General features: G+C 45.6%; 1 protein-coding gene across 1 annotated transcript in view; it reads right to left on the bottom strand.

The window, feature by feature from the left end:
- Positions 1-4044: 4044 nt before the first annotated feature.
- Positions 4045-19387, bottom strand: part of COL13A1 (collagen type XIII alpha 1 chain) — a gene marked incomplete at its 5' end in the record, with an annotated part of 91950 nt that continues 76607 nt past the window's right edge. Inside the window, 8 exons of the mRNA XM_082311356.1 lie at positions 4045-4164; positions 5039-5077; positions 8398-8475; positions 9434-9520; positions 13769-13804; positions 14593-14646; positions 14937-14990; positions 17539-17574. Coding sequence (XP_082167482.1) covers positions 4162-4164; positions 5039-5077; positions 8398-8475; positions 9434-9520; positions 13769-13804; positions 14593-14646; positions 14937-14990; positions 17539-17574 — 387 coding nt within the window. The 3' untranslated portion in view covers positions 4045-4161. The remainder of the gene's footprint in view (positions 4165-5038; positions 5078-8397; positions 8476-9433; positions 9521-13768; positions 13805-14592; positions 14647-14936; positions 14991-17538; positions 17575-19387) is intronic.

The raw sequence follows: 19387 nt of genomic DNA, 5'->3' as shown, positions 1-19387 counted from the left end.
GGGCGGCATCTGGGCACAGATTCCTCCGGGTGTGCAGCTGAAGAACTCTTCCCAAGCTCCGGGGAGGGAACTTGCAAAACATCTCCAGCAAACCTTCAGGAAGGTCCTTCTTCTCCTTTCATTCCGCTGTCGTTTCCCAAGCTTCTCCACCCTCAGACTTGCCTCACTTTTTGGCTATCAGCCAAGGAGTTTGACCCTTGAAGCGGCAGACAAACAGTTTCACGTGAAAACGGCCAGGCAGAATTAACGCTCGTCAACAGTGACAGCAACCCAGCTACAGGTTTTCATAGGGACGGACCCCGAAACCGAACTGTCAGGTTCAGGGCGGTGCAAAGCCAGCTTCTACCATTTGTTCGGGTTTTTCTTGAAATGCAAGGCGCTTACGTTTGGGAAGAGCAGCTAATCAGTAGAGTTCCACTGATTCACAGCCTCTGGTTCATCCCCAGCGGCTGATGAGATTGTATCAATATCAGGGGCTGTGGGAACAGCAGTCTGAACCGGTTAACTATCTGCCTCGGTTAAAAAAGACAGGCTGTGGTCTGCAGCAACCACGGGGAACGTTTGTCACCATTTTCCTACCTTTATGACAGGTGGGTGGTTATCTTACATATGCTTTTTCCCCAGTGACAGATCAGTTGTCTTTCATCTCCTATGCTTTAGTGCAGCTGCTGCAAATAACCTCGGATCCTTTCCCTCTGCGCGTGTGCGCGCCACGTGAGGTGCTGTGTTTTCTTGGCAGTCGGCTGCGTGAGACACTCGTGACTCAACGCCCAACAGAGGCACAACGCAGAGAGAGGCACCGCGGGACTGCCAAAATACCCACACGCGCCAGGCGCCCGCCCGTCAGCGCGTCACGTCGCAGGCTGAGCTCACAACAGCAGTCAGGTGTGCCGCTCCTCCTGAGGTGCCTGCTTCCTAGAAAAATCTGTGGGAATTCGCTACCTCAGTGCCCTTGAGAATTAGGTCCAAGAGCTGAGTTTTCTTCACAGCTGAAGTCTATCGATCCCTTTTGCCAAGATGCAAAAGGAGCTGCTGGTTTGCAAGTGAAAGTAAAAATTACACTAATTTTCAAGTCAGTAGACTCTCCTCCAAAATATCATTCTCAGAGAGGTTTTAAAATGCTTTTTGCTGAATTAAGTTCAGCTTTTTAACGGCATGCCAAAGGAAACATTAACCTAGTCTCAGAAGGTCACAAATTCTGCTGCCCACAAAAAGCACCTTTAGAGTCCAGCAGCCAATTTGAAGCCAAACCAATGCTATGAAGAGAATGATCTGAGGTAACAAAGAAGAAAAAGGTAATAAAGGTGAGAGGGCACGTGTTGATGCTCTGCGTGTGTCTGCATTTTGCTGACAGAAAGTATCTGAGTCCTATGGAAGCTGTGGCACCAAAGTCTCTTGTGGTTTGCAGTGGCCTAAGTCAGGTGCCTCTCCACTGATAACAGAGGAATTATGCTGGGGCAAAGCTAGAAGTAAAGAAAAATCAAACCTCTTTTGCTCAGACCATCCCTCCTGCCCGGCCTCTCTGCTGACACAAGTCAGGAACTTTCAGGAGTTCTGGCAATTGCATTTCAAGGTCCCCCGTGCCTCTGGCCAAAGCTTTCTCTCTCACAAATACATCAGTTGAAAAACAGCCCAAGCAATAAACAGATACAGTATCATGCCGCAACTCCTTTACCTTCCAGTAGCTGTGTCAAGGCAAGGCAACAGATGTATGTTTTGGTTGCTTTTAGATCAAACCCAAGCAAAGACAATCCCATGCAGCGCAATCACAAATAACAGGTACAAAACAAAAATACACTACGAACACCAAAGGGAACAGGAGGCATTGGCAGGTTCTTCTAGGGACCTATAAGTTTTTGAGGATTAAACATAGCCAGCATTTTTAGAAGGGGCTGAAGCATTCAACCTACCGACCTTATGGGCCAAGCACTACAAGACCAGAGTAGAAATTCACTGCCGCAGCTACTATAACCTTCCAAAACCAAGGCTGCCGTCAGTATACCTGGTTGGGTCTTTAGTAACTGTTTTGTGCCTAACAGGTGTGTAATTAAAACACCAGAGTTGTGTGGCACTCGTTTAAATAAGTGCTGTTCCAATTAGCTAAGCTTCACAGCTGCAAAGCCTTCTAACAGGGAGCTGGGTCTTACATTAATGAGATCTATTACTGAGAAAACACACAAGAATTCCTCACTGCTCTGCGGTTCATTTTCTTTCTGTGCCATTTCAGCTCCAGTCCCCCGAGCATCTCATGAAAACATCACGCACGGAAAAGTTTCATCCAAAGGACAATGTTGGCACAAGAAGAAATGGTTGTAAATATCATTAATTGGTTTAGGTTGAAAGTTGCAAGGACTTTCCTAACTGCGAGAGCGATCTGAGTTGGGAACAGCCTGCGGTACGGGGAGGTGAGGGACACAGGGTGGTAGAACCCTCACTGGTTTTTTAGATGAAGTTCAAGAAATTTCTGAAAGGGTGAGGTGACCGACGGAGTGCAACGGTCAGGGGCTGGGCTCGGTTCCTCGGGCAGTCCCTGGCAGGCCTTTTCCTCGGCGTACAAGAGAAGCAGCTCTCTCACTCTGTTGTTTTACTCTGATGGTGCTAAAGGGCTGTATGGAATCGGTTGGAAAAAATAACTAATAGTTTGTAAACAGAATGAATAGTTGAGTGTAGGGGTTGAATAGCTGAGTACAGGCGGCAGCGGTGGTGGTGATGACCACTTCAGCTGGCACAGCTGTAGCCAGGAGAAGCTGTTGTGAACCCAGCCCGCGACCCTTACACACAGCACCGCAGGAGCTCTGGCGGGAAAAACCGTAGAGCGACGCTGCGGAAGAGGGTGCTGAACTCCTTTTGCAGTGGCAGCGTTCGTGATGCAAAGAGCAGATTCAAGTGAATCAGTCTAACCAGTGAGTCACCGCTTGCGTTTCTCCGTTGGGATCTTTAGATACTGATAGCTTCTCTCTGTCCCCCTGAAACTTCTGGGTTGCAAACTGTCTTTCCCCCTTACGTGAAGGACCAAGGAAAGTGGACGTATTTTAGGGAACAGACTTAGGCTTCCACTCCTTTGCTCATTTTCTAAGAAAAGCACATTATGATGTTCACTTTAGTCTGATAGTATAATTTTTCTTGATAGTATAATTTTTCTTGAGACATTAACAAAGGTAGGTCAAGAAGGATAATTAAAATACACATATGCAAATTATAATGACATGCTCTGCAAATTTGCATGTGACCTTCGGTTAACATTTAAAAAAGCCGTGTGGATTGATTTAGCTAATAAACATTCATTAGGCGATCATCAAGGTATTCTGCCATATGCTTAATTTTAAATGAGGCTTTAATTAAGCTACTTGCAGGCCTACAATTTAGAAAGACATTAGAATTTCTTGCTGACCAGGGCCCGTTGTCCACGAGGGTTATTCCAGCTCATGGGAGGTGCTCTATTTTATTTTTATTTATTATTCTTTTTATTTATTATTCTTTCCAGCTCATGGGAGGTCCTCTATTTTAGCCAGAGGCAAGAGAGTAAGAGATTCTCTTTGTACGCGCTAACTCCGCAGCTCTTGGGGAAGGTGTTACCATTCCTGCGTGGCCAAGGAGCAGCCTCTAGAGGAGCTGGCGGGGGGCCGCACTTGGCTGGCTGAAGCTGATCATGAAACTGACTTTGTTTGATAACTATTAATCATGGAATTTCTATGTTCCCAGTGTACGGTGGCTACTGTGAGTTTTTTCCAGTAATACCTTAATTTAGTCACCACAAAATTGTTAATATTTCACTTTAATAAAAAATACATAATATTTTGAAATAGTCTTGAATGATTCCAGCTCGAAAAATGAAAATGACCTTTAAATCTATACAGGGCAGTTCCTTTGGGCACTTTTAATGCAATAATTTATTAAGGTCCTATATTCATCATGTGTGCACAAATATCATGTAAATATTACAGCTGTACTCCATGACAAAACAAGCATAATGCAGACATAGAATTATACAGAGAACTGACAAACAGGGAAGAAGGGAGATCTAGTATTTTCTGTACAAAAAATATGCAGCTTTTTGATAATTTGTAAAAATGCATAACTTTTGGCATTTCAGAGAACACTGTATAAAAATAAATATTCTATGTACAATAACACACAGAGGCCAGTCCAGGGTTAGAATCATCACTGCAAAAGAAAACATAAACGGGTGTTAGTGACAATTCACTAATGATTGTTAGTGACAGCTCAGCAGGGGGGAAGGACCACTTCGTGGGATGGAAAGACAGTGGGACAGCGTTAGGGAAGCTGGCTCCGGGGTGTCCAGGAGGAAAAGAAATGGTGCTGGATCTCCACAGAGATCCTTTTCACTTCCCTGGGCAGTGAGGCTGGGAGGTTTGATCCCAGCTGACTCTCTGCCTCCGCCTTCTTCCTACCACTGTGGCTTTAACGTCCGCAGCAGGTACCGAAGGTGGGCCAGAGCCTGAGGAGCGGCAGAGGGGTCCATGGGAACCGCAGCAGGGGACTCCGGAGGCAGCTGAACCACCAGAAACAAAGGCGGAGCGGAGGGGACAGGCACTTACGCCCGCCCTTTCAGTGCTAGCCCAGAATCGAGCTAACAAGCCCGTTCCCCGCACTGGGGGGTCTGGCGCCGAGAGCCCGGCGGGGGCACCCAGCCTCTGCTGACAGCAAGCCGTGAACCTCTGCCCCGCTGCCACCAGCCTGCCCTGGCACCCAGGTCGCCGGGGGCAGGCCAGCTCCCAGCTTCTGGTAACAGAGCTGGCGATGCGGAAATCTAATTCTTGTGCCAGTACAAGAGCGCTTCAAGGCCAGGCAGCTCAAAGGCCACAAATGCAATTCTCTCCCTTTTAGCCTATAAAACTAAACAGCCGTATACAAACAAGGGAGAGTTTTGCTTGCTGCTTTTCAGGGGTATGTTCCTGGAAATCCCATGCATGCCTCCACACCTCTTTTGCTCTTAGCCAGGCTCATTGAAAAACATCAGCAGGACCTGTAGCACTGCCAGCTCAGCACAGTCACAACATTTCCAGGATTATTTTACCTTATTCCAGCAGCCTTGAACTGGAAGGCCGTCTTCCCCCTGCAAAAAAGATGGATGAAATAGCAGTTTAGAACATGGAAAATAGTGCAGAGGATGAGGAAAAAGGAGTGGGTTAACTATTACAGCTGCAACAAACAGTCTGAACCAGGGCTGGAGGAATAGCCTGAGAGATATTCCTCACCCCTTTGGAGTGACCCAGACTTCTGGCTGACATAACCAGTGTAGCTTGAAGCAAGGGCTGGGGCTCAAGAGGGGGGTTGCCTGCAGGCTACACAAGGAACTTATGTACATGAGGTCCGTAGGCTTGTTCTCATTCCTCGCTGAGGAAGGCGTTAGCCAGGCTTCCCTGAAGGAAGGAGGGAACACAGGAGGTCCCGCTCAGCCACAAAAATATGGCAGGAAGTTGGCAATGGAAAGCATGAGATGGCCGGTCTACATCCTCAGGCTTGGCTCTCTAATGCTGAGGTTATAAGCAAACCCCAGAGGCAGCATTAACCTCGGGTCCTGAGGAGGGTCTGGAAAACAACTCCATTTCCTTTCTGCCCCGTTAAAGGGTTTGCTTTGCGATGTGAGAGATCACCCAGCTGTCCCCTCTTGCCTCTGATAAGATCCTGCTCCAGGGAAATTAGGGAGGCAAGAAGGTGGGCAGACCCAGTGCTGGTTGAGGATGTCTCAGCTGACTCCCTGAGAGGGGGCTTTTGCCTCAATAAAGTCCGTGAGATTTCTGTGAAAATCCCCTGGCACTTTGGCAAACCTGAAGGCTTGGTCTACACATCCCAAGGTGGGCATGTGATTTTTTTTTTTTTTTAATGTTGAAGAAGGTTGGATACTTTGAGGGCTGTGCTACTAAAAGACTGAGACTATATGGTTGGGAAATGCTTTTGTGAATTAGTGCCATTAATTTCATCTCAGTACAGCCCTACTTGATGTGAGAAAACAGTAAATTATGTCAATGATAAGGTGCTCTCGAGCAGGAGATAAAGCCAGATGGAAGGAGCTACACCTCTGACGTGAGAAGTCAAATACTTCTGCTGCATGTGCATATCAGATTTGTGGGCTATTGCTATTCCCCAGGAAAACTCAAGAGCAGGGAGTGAAACTGTACAACACACGATACAGGCACATTTCTTCTTTCAAATGACTCAGTTCTCACGTCTTCAAGTACTGTGTGAGAAATCTGCAGTGCATATCATCCCATTTGAGAAGGGAGAAGGAAGAAAACCAAACAGAAAAGCAAATGCACAGTAGTATACTGAGAAATAAACTATTTAAAGGAGAGGCACTTTCAAGGGACTGATGAAGTGAACGTTGCCATGATGCTACAACCATATTGTTTTCTGAACGCGTTTTTTAGACTGGGTCTCCTTATGATATTTCCTCCCCCTCCCTCCCACTACGTGGAAATCCTGAGTTATGGGTTAATTACTGGGTAAATTGTGGCGTTCCCATTGGTACATCGGTGGTGGTAGGAATGACTGGTGTAGTGCATTGCAGGAGGAGATGGGAAGTTAGGTGCATGAAGGAATGGGAGGCCAGGGAGTTACAGCTTAGGGATCAAAGGAAGACCAGGGTCACAAGGAAGTGTTTGTTGCAGGCGAATTTGCCGAGAACGGAAACGCGACATGCTTATTAGTACCAAGTATCTCCTTCCACATATCTCAGATTTGTAAAGCGTTAGGTCACAGCCTCCATAAGTTACACACATGGATGTGTCAGCTGGATGCTAAGCTTTTAACCTAGTTGGATCAAAAAACATGCTTATTCACGTTCCCAAGCTAGCTTGCATGCCAGAACACTATATATAAAAAAATAATGGCATCTGTATTTCACCAGATTTCCTGGCAAGTTTCCCTTAACAAAAATAGGTATGAAAAGAAACGTACGTTCTAATATGGCCATGCGGGGTGAATCCTAACTGAAAGCAGAGACAAAAGAAGAAAGGTAGTCTACCAGGGCACTGGTAGAATCCTTGCGCCTGTGAAATTAGGTGCTTTATTCAGCCAAAAACTTACTCCATAGAAACCTGGCTATTACCAGTTGGGGGTGAAACACATGGCTCAGTGTTTTTTCTCCTTTGTGGACCGTTCTGGGCAGCTGTTATTTCACCTGTGGGACTGGCAGAAGAGTTTCTTTCTGTTACCCAGAATTTACGGAGCAGCAACTGAGACTTTGCAAGTAGCCAGCGTTACAGATGCTGCCCCAAAGAGACAATGGCAGTGCACAAAGGAGGAATGCTGGATGGAAGGCTAACACTGGCTCTTCACAAAGGTCAAATAACAAGGGCTTTTAATGGCAAGTTCAGGGCTAGCTTCAGGAAACTAAGAAAACCTTCCAAACTAAATGTGGCTTTTTTCTTTGGGACACGTTTTCCCAGGTAGTTGAACTAACTGATATCCCATCCCTTGTAAATGGCATCAAACATCTTTAAGTGAGCATAAACCTTGGAATGACCATCCTCAAGCAAACCTAGTCATGCCAAACGGGGGCCGTAAGGGCAGGGGAGTACAGGTTTCAATGTATTATGGAGTTGTTGAGACTGCTGTAGGGAGCAAAAACCCGACCTGAATGCTGCATCTCCAGAAAATCTTGGAGTAAATTAATAGATTGGTGATGTTTAATGGGGTACTTAGAAATCAGTTGAGGTTAAGTGTTCCTGAATGCCTTTGTCCTACAGTAGTTGGGTTAGATGAGGCAATAAATACAATCATCATCCTTTAATACTTGAATAAGATGGATATCAGGAAACAGGCCATTCAAAATTCAAGTTTCTTGGATGCTACGGGTACCATTTATGACTTCTAGGGAGAATCACAAATAGGAATTGTCTAGCAGGAATCAGGGGAGATAAGTGTCCAGTTAATGTGTTTCACATGGGCTTGCTAACAGGATAACTATTTTTTTCAGTCATCTTAATGTATGGGGTGACTGAGGTAATACCGAGCGGTGTTAGGCTGTGCGAGCCACATACAAGCACTTAAAAACAGAGTTAATGAAGGACATAAGCATTGCAGCTCCTTGCTAGAAAGCCAAGCCAGTGCAGAGGCAGGTCTTCATACATTAGTCTACTGAAAGTTCTCAAAGCGAAGGCAAAGGAAGAACCAAAGCGGTTGTAAATAAATTCGCATTCCCGCTACGTTTTTCCTCATGCTGCGAAGTAATGCTGCCAGCAGCTGTGAACCACAGCATGAAGGCAAGGGCCTGTTTCTGACAACAGGAGCGTGAGGGAAGGTAGGATGGAGAGAGGTAAGGAAGGAATTGCCAGGTGTTTCTAGGGCATGCAGCTATATGGAGGTATCAGAAAATAACGACCAAGATACAAAAAGCAAACGAGCATGCAGGAAAGGGAAGGTACGCCATACCAATGGGCATGGGGCATCCAGGCCGTCCAGCCCAGGTAACCCCGGCTCACCCTTCTCGCCTTTAAAACCTCGGAGACCCTGTTTATGAAATCAACCACTATCGTTATTTCAGTCAATGCCGGTCACCTCCATGTCATGGGAGGAGAGGCCGAGTCCCCCACTGGGACCGTCGCAGGGCACTCCGCTGCATACCCAGAATACAGATGGCCCGTGTTTTCAGTTTTAGTTTTGTCTGCATAATCAGTAATAGCAGTTTCCCTTCCGGTTTTCCACAATCTATGAGTCAGGAGATACTTCTCTGAGTTAAATCTGAGAGGATGGGAATGGTGTTTCCTCCATTTTGAAATCATCCATTCTTCCTACCCTCACTAGGACACCCAGCAGCTGAATTTCTAGATGCATGATCCACAAGTACTCCTGGGATTTATGGCAGTACTACAGATTTTTGGCAGCGCTTGCTGCAGCGTATGAGTTTAGATGAAAACGTATACATATTTCTATATTTATTCATTTGTCTAGATTTATAGACAATATATTTTGACAGAAACATATCCCATTTAAAATAACTGAGATTTGTTTTCCCTCTGGGTAATGCAGCTCAAGTGCCCTGTGTCGCTCTCAGGCGATCACATCAGCTGGCCATTATTCCAAGGCAAGAAAAACAGCATCCAGGTTTTGCCGTTACATAGACACGATGACACTAAACATTTCCAGAGAAGAGCCATAACTAGCAGCAAAGGAGACACAGGGCTCGGTCTGCGAAGGAGAAAGCCCTGGGCTCCCAGCACATGGGACACCCCCATGTACCCCAAACCTTTGTGAGCTGCGGAAGAGGAAGGAATATAACCATGGTCACTCAACAGCCGGCTTGCTCAAAGGATCAGTGGTTCCCCACTGAAGAAAGCAGCTTTGCCATAGACTGCAGTGGGAACCAGGACTATTGTGCTTTTGCAAGACCATTATTTGTGTTATGATTTCCTTCTTTCTTCCCCATCAACAAATCTTAAAACAATACATTGGATGAAACAGAACATACCAACGGACAGGGTGCATCTAATCCAGGCGCTCCTTGGTCTCCCTTATCCCCTTTAGACCCTCTAGAGCCTTTCTTGCCCCTCTCCCCCTGTAAATAATAGTTTAGTCCAAGAAAAAAAGAATACACAAAAAAACTTTAGGATCATCCATTTCAAACAAATGTCAGCGATAGTTTAAAAAAAGGATAAACATTTAGGAAACATTTTAAAAGAAGAGAAATCTCCCTTTGAGATGTTAAGTGAAAAACAACGTATGGAGCTACTAACCGTTACTTAGCTGCACAAACAGATTGGCCATTGCTAAAATCCCACACTGACAGACTGTACGGGCTCTGCGTCAACGGGATTACAAGTGCCTCCCAACTTTACGGACAGGCCTGTAGTCAGCCAGCGGAGCACCACTCCTCCTCCATGAGTACCACCATTAGGAGACTGCCTCTCCTGGCTTCCTATACATTCAGCAGTGGGGAGAGAGGCACCTTCTGAGAACTGGCTGGCCCTGGACTCACGGGAGGGGAAAACGCTCCTCTGGCCAGCAGCCTGCCGCCTCGCCTGGGTCTCCAGCTGGCTGGGAGGGTCCCTCCTCTGCCGCAGGAGCTCCAGGGTAGCATCTAGATGCCCAGTGCCTCAGGTGACAAGACCCACGGCAGACCCCAGGCAGGCTCTCCTGCTGTTGTAGGAAGGCGCTGCTGGCCCAGACTCCCTGTGTTGATTGCACTCTTCCTACTACTCTGGATTCTCATTCTTAGAAATTCTCACGCATGGGAGTGTTATTAGCAGCTTTCCCTTAAACTGCTTAATGAACACTGTTTGCCACTAGGGGCCGCTAGATTTTCCTTAAAAGCTGCGGGTGGTTTTGTGTGAGTTTGGTTTTGTCGGGCTTTTTTGGTTTGTTTGTTTTTGTTGTTGTTGCTTTTTTTTTTTTTTTTTTTAAGATGTAAAATTACTTCTGTATGCCAGAGCAGCAAAGCTTTAACTCTTTAACTTGAACGATTGTGCTTGCTTGCCTGAGTCTTACAGTGCACTGGGGTGCATCAACGTTGCTAAATAGAAGAGAGCCAAAGAACGGAGGGAGTACTCAACCCCGACAGTCTGCACAGCCTGGTTGTCCTTTGGGGTGCTCTGAGTAGTGCTCCCCTAGAAAAAAACCTGTTAGACACGGGACTGGTCCTAAGCAGCACGGCCGCAGGGCAGCGACTGGTCCCTGGCCCTCTTATTTAGCAGCACAGACATACCCCAGGAAGGTGCGATTCTTACAATGGTTTGCTAACTACAATTTCTCCGCAGGCTCCAGGTTGAGTTACACCAGAGACAGGGCAGGGGGGAAACAAATTAAAAAATCATAACCAAAGAGGAGGCTTGCTCTCTTGTGGAGGGGCAGCATTAGGGCAATGAAAGCCAGCCACAACAGGGGCCGAGGGAATGCCCAGATGCTGTCACCCCTCCTCACCAAGAGAGGATACATCCCACCCATAGCAGGTCAGCCAAGGCAAGGTATATCACAGGTATTTGCCAGTTATATCTATACCAAATCTTTCTGCGTAACAGGAAATTCTCAAAGCTGCGGAGCATAAAACACAGGGGAAGGGGCTGCTGCACAGGGAATTGAATTTAGGGTCCTTGTGGGGAGGGTTAAAGGAATTAAGGGATAAAATCAGACAGCACAGGTTGCTGTTTCTTCTTTTAAAAAAAAAAAGTGTTAAACCCAAAGCTGGCAAGAGAAATGGATGGGAGAGGAGAGGCAATGAGGAGAAGTCACCCAGAACCAAGCACTGGAACAGAGAGGATAATCCAGGAAAATGCGGCATGGGTTGCTCTGGAGGAAGGAGGAAGGAACCAGGAAGAAAGGCGGAAGAGGAGGAAGGGATAAAGGGGACAAAGGTGGACCTGTAGGAGCGAGGAAGACGCACATACACACAAGAAAAAAAACCACAGGCATTAAAATAACAGTGAAGATATCAGCTTGGTAGCACAAGTTCAGGGTTTACACTTTTTCAGCTGGGTTGCTTGAAAGGCCGTCTGTTCCCCTTGCTACCTAGTGCCACGATACTGTCTGTGCCTGTCCCCGGGCGCAGCTATGCTGTGCTCCCACACTGAACAAAGGGCAGCAGGAGCGTTTCTGGGATTTAAAAAGCACCACTCTGCCTAAAGTAACAGAGGGCATTTTGGCAAACTATTTGGGAGCTTAAAGCGGATCCTCATTTTTAATGTGCTCAGCACTGAAAATCTTGATATTAAAGTGCCATGCGTACTGCTGCTGTCTCAAAGAAAGAGAGGCATTTCAAATGAACACATCTCCCACTTCCAAAGAGGCCAGTATTGTATCCCAGCCCACTGTGGAACAGGCCAGAAGCTGAGTGTTGCCTTCTCTTTTTTCACTTCACAGCTTTCTTCTTGTTCATTTTGAAGTCTCCTGGCTGAACTGCCATAGTTTTGCCAGCAGTTAACGTGGGAGAGAGTGTCCTGGGCTTCTGAGGAGGTTCTGACACAGAAGCCGCGTGTCCCACTGTAGGGGAGACCTAGCACTCAGCTGGGGATATGGGGCTGCATAGCAAATCCTGGGGAACCGGCACTGTGTACGGTTCTGCTAAACAGTACTTGGAAGATGTCTATAATGACTTCAAAGAGACGGAGGCATTCAGACAAAACAGCTGTATAAAGGGGCCTCACCACAACCGTGCTGTTTAACTCCTGTAAGTAGTAGTGACCTGTTCACAATTTCTGAAGAGGGGCAGGAATGAGGGGAAGCCCCTCTACAAAGACTCAGTGGGAAAAGTGGTATTTTCTAGGATCCCACCTGCAAAGATATTGCACTTGCCCATTTACAGTCTCAAGTTTCTCACGCTTTTTCATTTCAAAATATTGGTTGCGGTGAGGCAAAATGCATGCGTGCTTCAAGGGACCAGCAAAACTTGCCACTCATGCTTTCCAACTCGTCCTCTACAAGGAGGCACAGTTTCTCCCAGTTTTCATTTGCTTTTATGTCAGAGCTCAGGGAAATCCTATCAGCCTACCTACAGCCAGTGAGAGACCCTTCTTTTAAATAAAATACCTGGTTTACAAACCAACTGAAAAAGTCTAGGAATTCTGTTAAGGTTGTTTTTTGTTTAGAAGCCACACAAACAAAGCAAAACGCATCTTAATGAAGAGGAAGTTAAGAAGCAAAGCCAGAAATGCAATGATTAAAAAAGGGGAGAACTTTGGAGCTCCCATGAAACTTGGACCTTTCTCCCCTAGTTTAAGATGCCAGTTGGCTACTGCTTTCCAAAACTGCCCATTCTGTGCAGAGTAAGGTCAGAAATACATTGCAGATAAAGGACAGAGAACACTCACTATGTATAAAAAGCAAATTCATATAATGAAATCACCACACGGGCACATGCACTGTAAAACTTTACATTTTCAGATAAACTTAGGTGATACCAGAGTCTTACGAAGAGAAAGTGTATGTGTATGTGTGAGTACATGCGTAAAGACATACACGTGTACTACATTGAACTGCTTGACATATTTATACAATTGTAATCTTACAAAGACTCTAATCCAGAAGTCATTTATATTTCTAAATATAAATTATATTCAACTATAGCTCTCAACTATTTTTATCAAAAAGACTCAGAGCCTTAACAGGCGAGAAATTCCTTACGTTGTGATGAAAAAGGAAGGAGCTTCTCAACATGCAGTTTTTAGTAATGTATATATTTCTATAACACAGGTGGTATGACAGAAAAGCAGCCATTCACATTATTGGTTTTGACCCAACCCTTCACCATCATATCCATTCAGGACAATGCCTGAGGAGACTTCACGGCTGATTCCTTAAGGTAGGCAAATTTAATTTATCTTTTCCAAATTTCCACCCTTCACATTCTCTGGAGGATCGTTTGGTAGAGGGCAACCTTCTTTTTCATGCTTCAGGGGGAATTTAAAAGTAATGTAATAAGATTTTCTGGCTCCACCTCCGTTAATTCTCATGGGAATCCCTACACACATCAGTAAATAGATAAGCAGGATTTTAGGATTTCCTAAAGCATGCCACGTTGGCCTAACTCTACTACACATGAAGTCCCATGCTTCAGTGAGAACAGAGCTATGACAACAATGAACATATTAGAAAATCCCTCCCATAGCTTTCAGGTAGATGTACCACAATGTCCCAGGTGATTATACGAACTACAGGTATCACCTTCTAAAATAGAAGTCTGTAAAGTTACTTATATGAAGGTCTAGCAGACAGAATTACATGCTAGCTACTCGAGGTTGCTCAGGAGTTAACCGGTCTATCACTGTGTGAAGACGTTAGTAACTAAATACAAGAAGTTTGTCGCATAACTTACCCGGATTCCTTTGTCACCAGGTAGACCTTGTAAACCCTGAAATACATCAACACAGAAAGAAATACTTTAAAACAAGTAGGCCCCATTGTATTCCCACTCAAAAAGAAGAATGTGCGCCCAAGAGCTTGTTTTTTCCATTTGTACCAATTGCTCTGTGGTCAGAAAACCTCAAAACTTTTCCAGCAGACAACCTCCTCTTCACCTCCATTAGACCATCCAGGCTGTAACACCACTACTACTACTCTAAGGGTTCTTCAGATAAAAAACAAACTACTTAGAGAATGCAGTCCCTGAAAAGAGCAGCAAACTTCCTTTTTTGTGTTAAACAACGAAGCAGCTCCATAATTACATAAAACTAGAGTTCCAACACTGGCCCCATTTTGCAAAAAGTAATCCCAAACAGTGGAAGTAACCTCACTGAAGGCAGCTTTTGTCATGGCAATGACAAGCTAGGGTTCTCTCAGACAGGTGGAAGGCAGGCACCCGAGCTGTGGAAAGGTAAATGGAGCAAATGTGCTCAAAGGCAGCATTTTGGACGAAGATACATATCCTGGGAGTCCAACGCAGCTTCTTTTGGTAGTTTGAGGACCAAGGTGAATTAACAGTTTCACTTCAGCTTCATCCACCTCATTCGGAATCATTGCTCTGAAGCTAGCGAGCTCTTTCTGTTGCTCCCATAGCGTACGTAAGCCTGTAACTTTGGTTCTTTAACACCTAACCTAGCTGAAATTGCAAATGCTACATTACAGCAGCATCTTAAGCAATCAACTGCAGCAAGGAAACAGGCACTGTAGATAATAAATCCCTAGTACTCCCATACTTACAGGAAGCCCTGCTGGCCCCATTGGTCCTACAACTCCAGGATCTCCTTTACTGCCCTGAAATGGAGACAAGAGAGTAGAAATTGGTCCATTCCTATTCAGTACAATCAGGCAGCACAGCAGTGACTACAGCAGCGCTATAGAAGAAAAGTAAAGGACACATCTCAAAGCACCTAAAAACCCCAAGGGTGAGATATTCAAAACCCAAAGAGTCCCAGCTGAAGGTCTTATATGCACAAGAAGAGAGCAGTTCCCGCTCTAAAAGAAACTAGAGTTTCTCTATCCCAAGGAGCTGTGGTATCTTCAAAGAAGTTAGAGAGTATTGGTCAGTTCTGAAGCAAACTCACCCTTTCTCCTTTTGGTCCTGCTGGTCCCGAAACCCCAATTGGTCCTGGAGTACCCTGTAGTTGTAGGAAGGAAAACACATCAGGTCATTTTTATTCTAGGGCCTCATTAAAGCCAGGAGATGCTGCTGCTCCTTTAGGAAAAAGCACAGCTAGGAAGGACAGTCTGGTGGTGGAAGGCATCTAGCACCACTACAGCTTTCAGTGTTGGTGGCGATGGATTTGAAGCAGTTGTTGTAGGCAATTTGAAGAACATGGGAACTGCTACATTAGATCACACCAGCACCATTTTACAGAGCCTTATTTTTAATTTTGAAGTTATCTCTTGACAATTGTTGCAGCAGGCATTGCTACCAGCATTTCTACCAGTTCCACAGGAGGGAATTTTTTTCTATCAGACAAGGCTGAAAGCTGTAGCAGAATAAAGGCCATTTAGATATACAATAAGCAATTTTCTTTTCTTTTTCTTTATTTCCTTATTTTCTTTTTTCCCCCCTGGAGTCAGTTGAGTTGAGCAAAAATGAGAGAGTTTGGTTACTTGGTGGCAGGCAGCCAGTCAGTCATGCAAGTTGAAAGACACCATGCTGCAGAGATGAATGCAGATGCATACAGACACAGATGCAAACTAAGAGGGGTATCATTCAGTCCCAGTCCCTGTGTTCCCTTTTTGCCATTTATGTCACTCCACCAGGCTCTCAATCATGCTAACAGGAAAACCCAGCCTTTTTGCTAGCCCTTTGACACAGGGCCATCTCCCGCTAGCACACCAAACTTACTTCCCAGTGCTGCTGAGACTTGCTTGGGCTTTGGGAAATTAACCCCATCAAAGCCTATCTTTCATGTGGGCAATACAGCAGTTAGGCAATAGTCCTTCTGGCTAAGAAAAAGATTCAGGCACTTTCAACTCTGTATAGACTCCTTGAACTTGTTGTGGAATGTTCCCTGTTGGAGGGTCTCTTACAACTCTCCCAGACCACATTCTGCAGTCTAGGTAAAGCATAGCCTTCAAATCTGTAGCGTATAGTACACCCACCCAACTATACAGTTTAGGTAGGCATTTACCTTCCTAACCCTACATCACATACTTTCAGATTGGCAAGAACTTTGCTAACCGTGCAGGTATTGATCTACAATTCCTTCATGGAGCTTCAGTAGAGAGATACTTTTGAGGCCCATTACCTGCCTTCTGGGGAAAACAAAGGAGGAGGTTTCTGGAACAGGAAAGTCTTTTTTCTAACCGCCTTAAGGAAAAGGGTCTTGCACTTTTTAATGTGAGCTTGCAATCCTTAGTCACTTAAGTAACCCCTCCGATGTCAGCAGGCTGACTCATATGGATCAGGAGAGGTTTTCAGACAAGATTAAGATCTGCAGAATATAAGTGGAGAAGTAATTCATGCATCACACAACTTCAACACAGTGAATGAAGTAAGAAAAATCACTCTTCTTAGATCCATGCACAGGAGTTCACATCATGGAAATCTTAATTGCCTGCACATATGCATCATTTTAAGATCATGTAGTGTCATAAATACATTGGGATCACACCTGTACATTTATAAAATTAAATCTACAATTTCACAAAACAAGTGAGTGTAAAAGCTGCTGTTCAGATTGTGTTCAGAAGTTACAGAGCAACTGAATTATTTCCAGTTATTCTTTTTAAGCAGCCAAATGGATTGTACATGGGTGATGCATGATTTCCCAAGAGGCATTAAAAATATCTGGCCCTTATTTAACAGCTGTTACCCAAGAATAGCAGAATGGTTTGCAGAACCAGGTTAGCATTACTCATCTCGTTCTGAATTTGACAGACTGAGCAGCTCAGGCACAAGGAATTTTATTTCCTTCACATCTCACAGCAAGTTAGCAACAAGAGGCGGGAATCTTGCATCCTCCTGCTCCACTATGAGATGTTGCTACCTCTCAGATGTATATATTAGACTGGAACACACTCCACCGCCCCCACTCCCAGGTATCCGGGACTGAAGGAAAGCATGTTTGGAGTTACTGAAGTTGCATGGCATTCCGCTGCTGAGAGGTGAAGGGCTAGTCCTACTTGCAGAATGTCTTTTAGATGCAACTTCTCCTCGTGGCAAGATGCTTACCAGGCTATGGAGAGATACCTGTAAGCATACCTACAGCCCATGGCAATGCAGCCATAAGTGCCGTGCGTGAAAACAACGCACAAAGCTTTTTGCTCGCAGGACAAAACACGCTGGCATTATTATGCCTAAGACGAAACTGAAGAGCTACTGTTGTGAAAAGGTGGCAAGCAAGGCTACCATGGAGAATGACAGAATGGAGACCCTCGCAATAAAGAGGAAAGGAGAACAGAGCATCATGGAACCATGCAGAGGTTTCATTCGTCTTGTTATTGAGGTAAAGTGGAACAGATAGGCTGTGATCCCAGGATCCAGACAGACTCATAGCATCAAAAAAGACAAGCGTGTGACATCACTTCTCAGCCTAAGTTTAACCCCCCTCGCAAGCCTGCTTTGGAGAAAAGAAGGTTATTCCTGGTGTAAACAAGACTCTGGTGGAAGAGACGAGACAAATCACGATACTGGGGAGGAGGAACGTAGGGTAATGGAGAAACGGAACTCACCGGTGGTCCAGGCCTGCCGTCTAAACCTGAAGCACCCTGAACAGACGGGGGAGGGTTAACAAAAACAAGGCAAGAGGAGAGGGGAGGAGGGTGAGGGGGAAAGGAGAGGGGAGGGGAGAGGTGAGTGAAGCAGTGACTTGAGACAAACATATGCTTGCAATAAACAAAAATTAAGATCTCAAGGACAGGTGATGGTATTTACAAGCAAACCAACAAAAACATAGAAACACTGAATACATATAATGTTGACCTGCAACTTTCAGATCCCCTTAGGAATGCAAATTTCCCTCTCTCAGTGCCACCAAGAAAACCCCTGAGGAAGAAGCTGTTCTGTGACAGGCGATGAAAAGGACAATGTGACAGCGGAGTTGAAACCTGCGTTGCCTTTGTGGCAGGCCTGGCAACACAGATGAGGCACAAGGCTCAGGGGCCTGTGGTCACGGAGGCATTTGCGAGCAGTGCAGAGCCATCAGCCGTTCAGGTTCCTACCAAGAAACCCAGGTCCTGTAGGTGCACACTTTGCCAGCTGCAGGCTTGCTCCACTCTACATCTCTTGGCCAGAGGAAGAGGTACGGAGCCGGTTGTCTGGAGGTTTATAAAACAGGTGGCTCATCTTCCTGTGTCACCAGTGCAGACTTACACCAGACTGAGATTAAGTGGCACTTGTCTCTCCGCTTGGCTCTTGCCCTGAATTTCCTCATCCATAAGACCTAACAGTGGTTCCGCCCAAGGCCCATCTACCCCAGTGTCTTGCCTCTGACAAGCGGCCAGGAGAGAAAGCTTAGGTAGACTATAAGTACCAAATACTGAGTTTTCCTCCACTTGAGTAAGACAAATTCCTCAGCTTGTTGGCCATACAGAGAAGCCCAAGGCTACTGCAAACAATCAGTGCTGAAATGTGGTGAAAATTCTGGCACAATGTCAAGCCCTAAGTCACACATGAAAAGGCAGCAGATCCAGCTCTGGGGTTTTTACAGAGTCTGTCTTTGAAATACTTCAGTACCTGTTTGGCAGTTATTAATACAACTGCATTTAGTTTGACAGGCTGAAAACACACTGGATCAGGCATGGAAAAGATTATGAAGAGAGTTAGGTAGCTCTGAGGAGGGATATAAGGTCCACAATATCTCTCTGTTCTTACTGATGGCTCACTAATTGTGCTTTCTAGTTGGCCAGCTGATATTGTTGATCCAAACAATAAAACATTTCCAAGAGGACACTTCTGAGCCAGTCTTCCTCCCACCACAGCTCAGGAAGAGTGATGCAAAAAGCCAAGGGACCCTGGTTTCTCATGGAGCTCACTGCTGTAGCAGAACCAGCTAGCACATTCCCCACCATAATGATGAGCTTGTCAGGATAATTGCTGGGGCACCTTTTACTCAGATGGTCACAAGGACCTCCTTCCCCTGTCCTGATACCGCACAGACTTGAGGGAATACCGCAGAAAGCTTCCATTTGCATTTCTCAGGGTAAAATGGGGACTGGGTTTTTACTTCTCACTGCTTCCCTGAGGCACAGTCCTTTGCACGTGAGCCTTCCGAAAGCATCGCTTTCTCCCCACTGGCTCTGCATGGAGCCGCAGTGAATACACTCATGATGAGCTCACTTGAGCGCCTAGAGTAGACAAGATGCATCCAGGCCCTAGAAGGTAACTGCTACATAGCGCAACTAAAAGAGGAAAACATTTTACAAACAAAGACACGCACATTTCAGCCAAAGTCAGGGACAAGGGATCTGGGTGATCGAACACAGGCCGACAAAGTCACACAGTACACAAGATGGGCTTTGAAGTGCTTGTTTCCAGGCAGTATGTTCAGCAAAGGGAGCGGGCGTGCTCTGCCGCCAGTGC

This window comes from Platalea leucorodia (genome assembly GCF_965183815.1).
Source record: "Platalea leucorodia genome assembly, chromosome: 4".
Classification (NCBI taxonomy): domain Eukaryota; kingdom Metazoa; phylum Chordata; class Aves; order Pelecaniformes; family Threskiornithidae; genus Platalea; species Platalea leucorodia.
Note: the sequence above shows the minus strand (reverse complement) of the source record. Positions and strands in the feature narration are given on the sequence as shown.